The sequence below is a fragment of the Fulmarus glacialis genome, unplaced genomic scaffold (genome assembly GCF_000690835.1).
Source record: "Fulmarus glacialis isolate BGI_N327 unplaced genomic scaffold, ASM69083v1 scaffold19394, whole genome shotgun sequence".
Taxonomy (NCBI): Eukaryota; Metazoa; Chordata; class Aves; order Procellariiformes; family Procellariidae; genus Fulmarus; species Fulmarus glacialis.
The window spans coordinates 21,729-23,594 of NW_009210136.1; the positions used below are offsets into that span (position 1 = coordinate 21,729).

At 39.7% G+C, this 1,866-nt stretch overlaps 1 protein-coding gene across 1 annotated transcript in view; it reads left to right on the forward strand.

Annotated features, from left to right (window-relative positions):
- The window catches only part of ESRP1 (epithelial splicing regulatory protein 1), a 22,437-nt gene extending 21,661 nt beyond the window's left edge, over positions 1-776 (forward strand). Inside the window, exon 13 of the mRNA XM_009577085.1 lies at positions 604-776. Coding sequence (XP_009575380.1) covers positions 604-776 — 173 coding nt within the window. The remainder of the gene's footprint in view (positions 1-603) is intronic.
- The last annotated feature ends 1,090 nt before the right edge of the window (positions 777-1,866 follow it).

A 1,866-nucleotide genomic window follows, 5' to 3' on the forward strand; every position in this document is an offset into this window, starting at 1 on the left:
AGGGAAGAAAAGGAAGAGAGTGGCAAAGGAGGAGTGAGAACTCATTTAGGGCCTCGCATCTTGCTGAAACACCACCAAGTGCAATTTTAATTTTTTTTTTAAACTGAACATTAACGCTTGAAGCTGCAAAGCCATGGCTTTTCCAACTCTGCTGTTGGTTAATTGAAGACAGAACTGTTTGTGGGATAGAGAGTGTCAGGATGAAAAGGTGTCAGGATGAAAAAGGGAATGTTAGTCAGATCTTAGGCACTGAAGTTTCCTTCTTACAGTGGAGAAGTCTCACACTTCTTGATTGGAGACTTCATTAAAATCTGAGCCTAGACAAGAAAAACTGGCCTCCTCTTCAGAAAGAGACCCTGTTCCCAGAGCGAGAGGTGGCTTTTTGTGTATTACTGACTTTGCTTTTGGCTGGGGGGATGGGCACAACACTTGTAGTCAAGCCCACGTTGGTGGCTCAAATTTATTTTCTGTAATGAGCAAGATTTCTGTGATGAGGAAGAGAATGAGAAGCTTGTGAAGGCTCTTTACTTACTGCAGAGTTCTTCAGCTAATGAAGACCATATATATAAAGGTTCTAATCTATTTTCCATTTGTTCCCTTTAGGCCTTTCACCCCCTTCCTACTCCTTTCCGGCTCCTGCTGCAGTTGTGCCAACAGAAGCTGCTCTGTATCAGCCATCTGTGCTCCTGAACCCACGAACACTCCAGCCCTCCACGGCATACTACCCTGCTGGGGCTCAGCTCTTCATGAACTACACAGCGTACTACCCCAGGTAAAGCAGAGGAGAAATGAAGCAGGAACAAAGAAGTCTTTTTTGCAGCAAACGCACAAAGCTCTCAAAAGAACATTGTCTGCCATGCTAAAGGCTTGTGCTACCAAGAACAACTTGTTCAGTATCTTGTTCAGGGAAACAATTTCAGGATATCTAGGGATTTCCCAAATTTTAGAGTATTTCAGGTAGTGATGATGCTTTTTTTTTTTTTAAAAAAAACGTAAGTCACACGGTTACAGTGGGATTTTGGTTTTGGTTGGTTTTTTTTTCACCTAACATGCCTCTTAAACTTGTTAGTTGTATTGTTGTGCCCTCAGTGGGAATTGGTGTGTGCAGTACTCCTTCCCATGTCTATAAAGAAGCCCTTGTCCCCTTTTTAGAAGGGGTGGATTGGGGTCTGCCCTAACAAATTTTGCTGAAATTCTGCTTCTTTGTTTTTGTAATAAAGTAACTTTTGACCTTTATGGTGAAAACTCTGTTTACTTATTTATAAAAGTACTGCATTGAAGCATACATGTATCAAATGCATATGAAAAGCACATAGAGATATATATTCTTCCTGACCTCATAAACACCTCTCACGAAGGGCTTTTGACTCTTCTGGATATATTAGCTATCTTCTACAGAACTAAAACTCTTGATACCATTTGTCCTCTGCAGTCATGAGGCCTTGGAAAGAGCCATGTTCCCTGTAAGCCATAAACCATTCCTTGTCTGTGAGGAAACCTGCTAAAGAACTCGAGTATTCTGTTAGATTCTGACCAATGCTTTTTATCTCTGGAAAAGGGTCCAAATAGCTACTTATGAAATTGTTGGGCAATATGGACTCTAGTACCTGTAAGATAACAAAGGTTTTCGTATTACTTTACACTAAACCAGTATGTCTGTGAGCTGCCTGGTTTTGGTTTTATATTAAAATGTTTCTTCACTCATGAATTAATTTCTATAATGCCTTCATGTCTGTCTTATGATTATGATAATGTTACCAAACTCAGCTTCTTTAATGTAAGATCAAGAAAAATAAAATTCCAAACTTGCACTGGCAATATAAAACAAGTTTCTTAATAATAGCTCTATATGTCATGAGAACACAG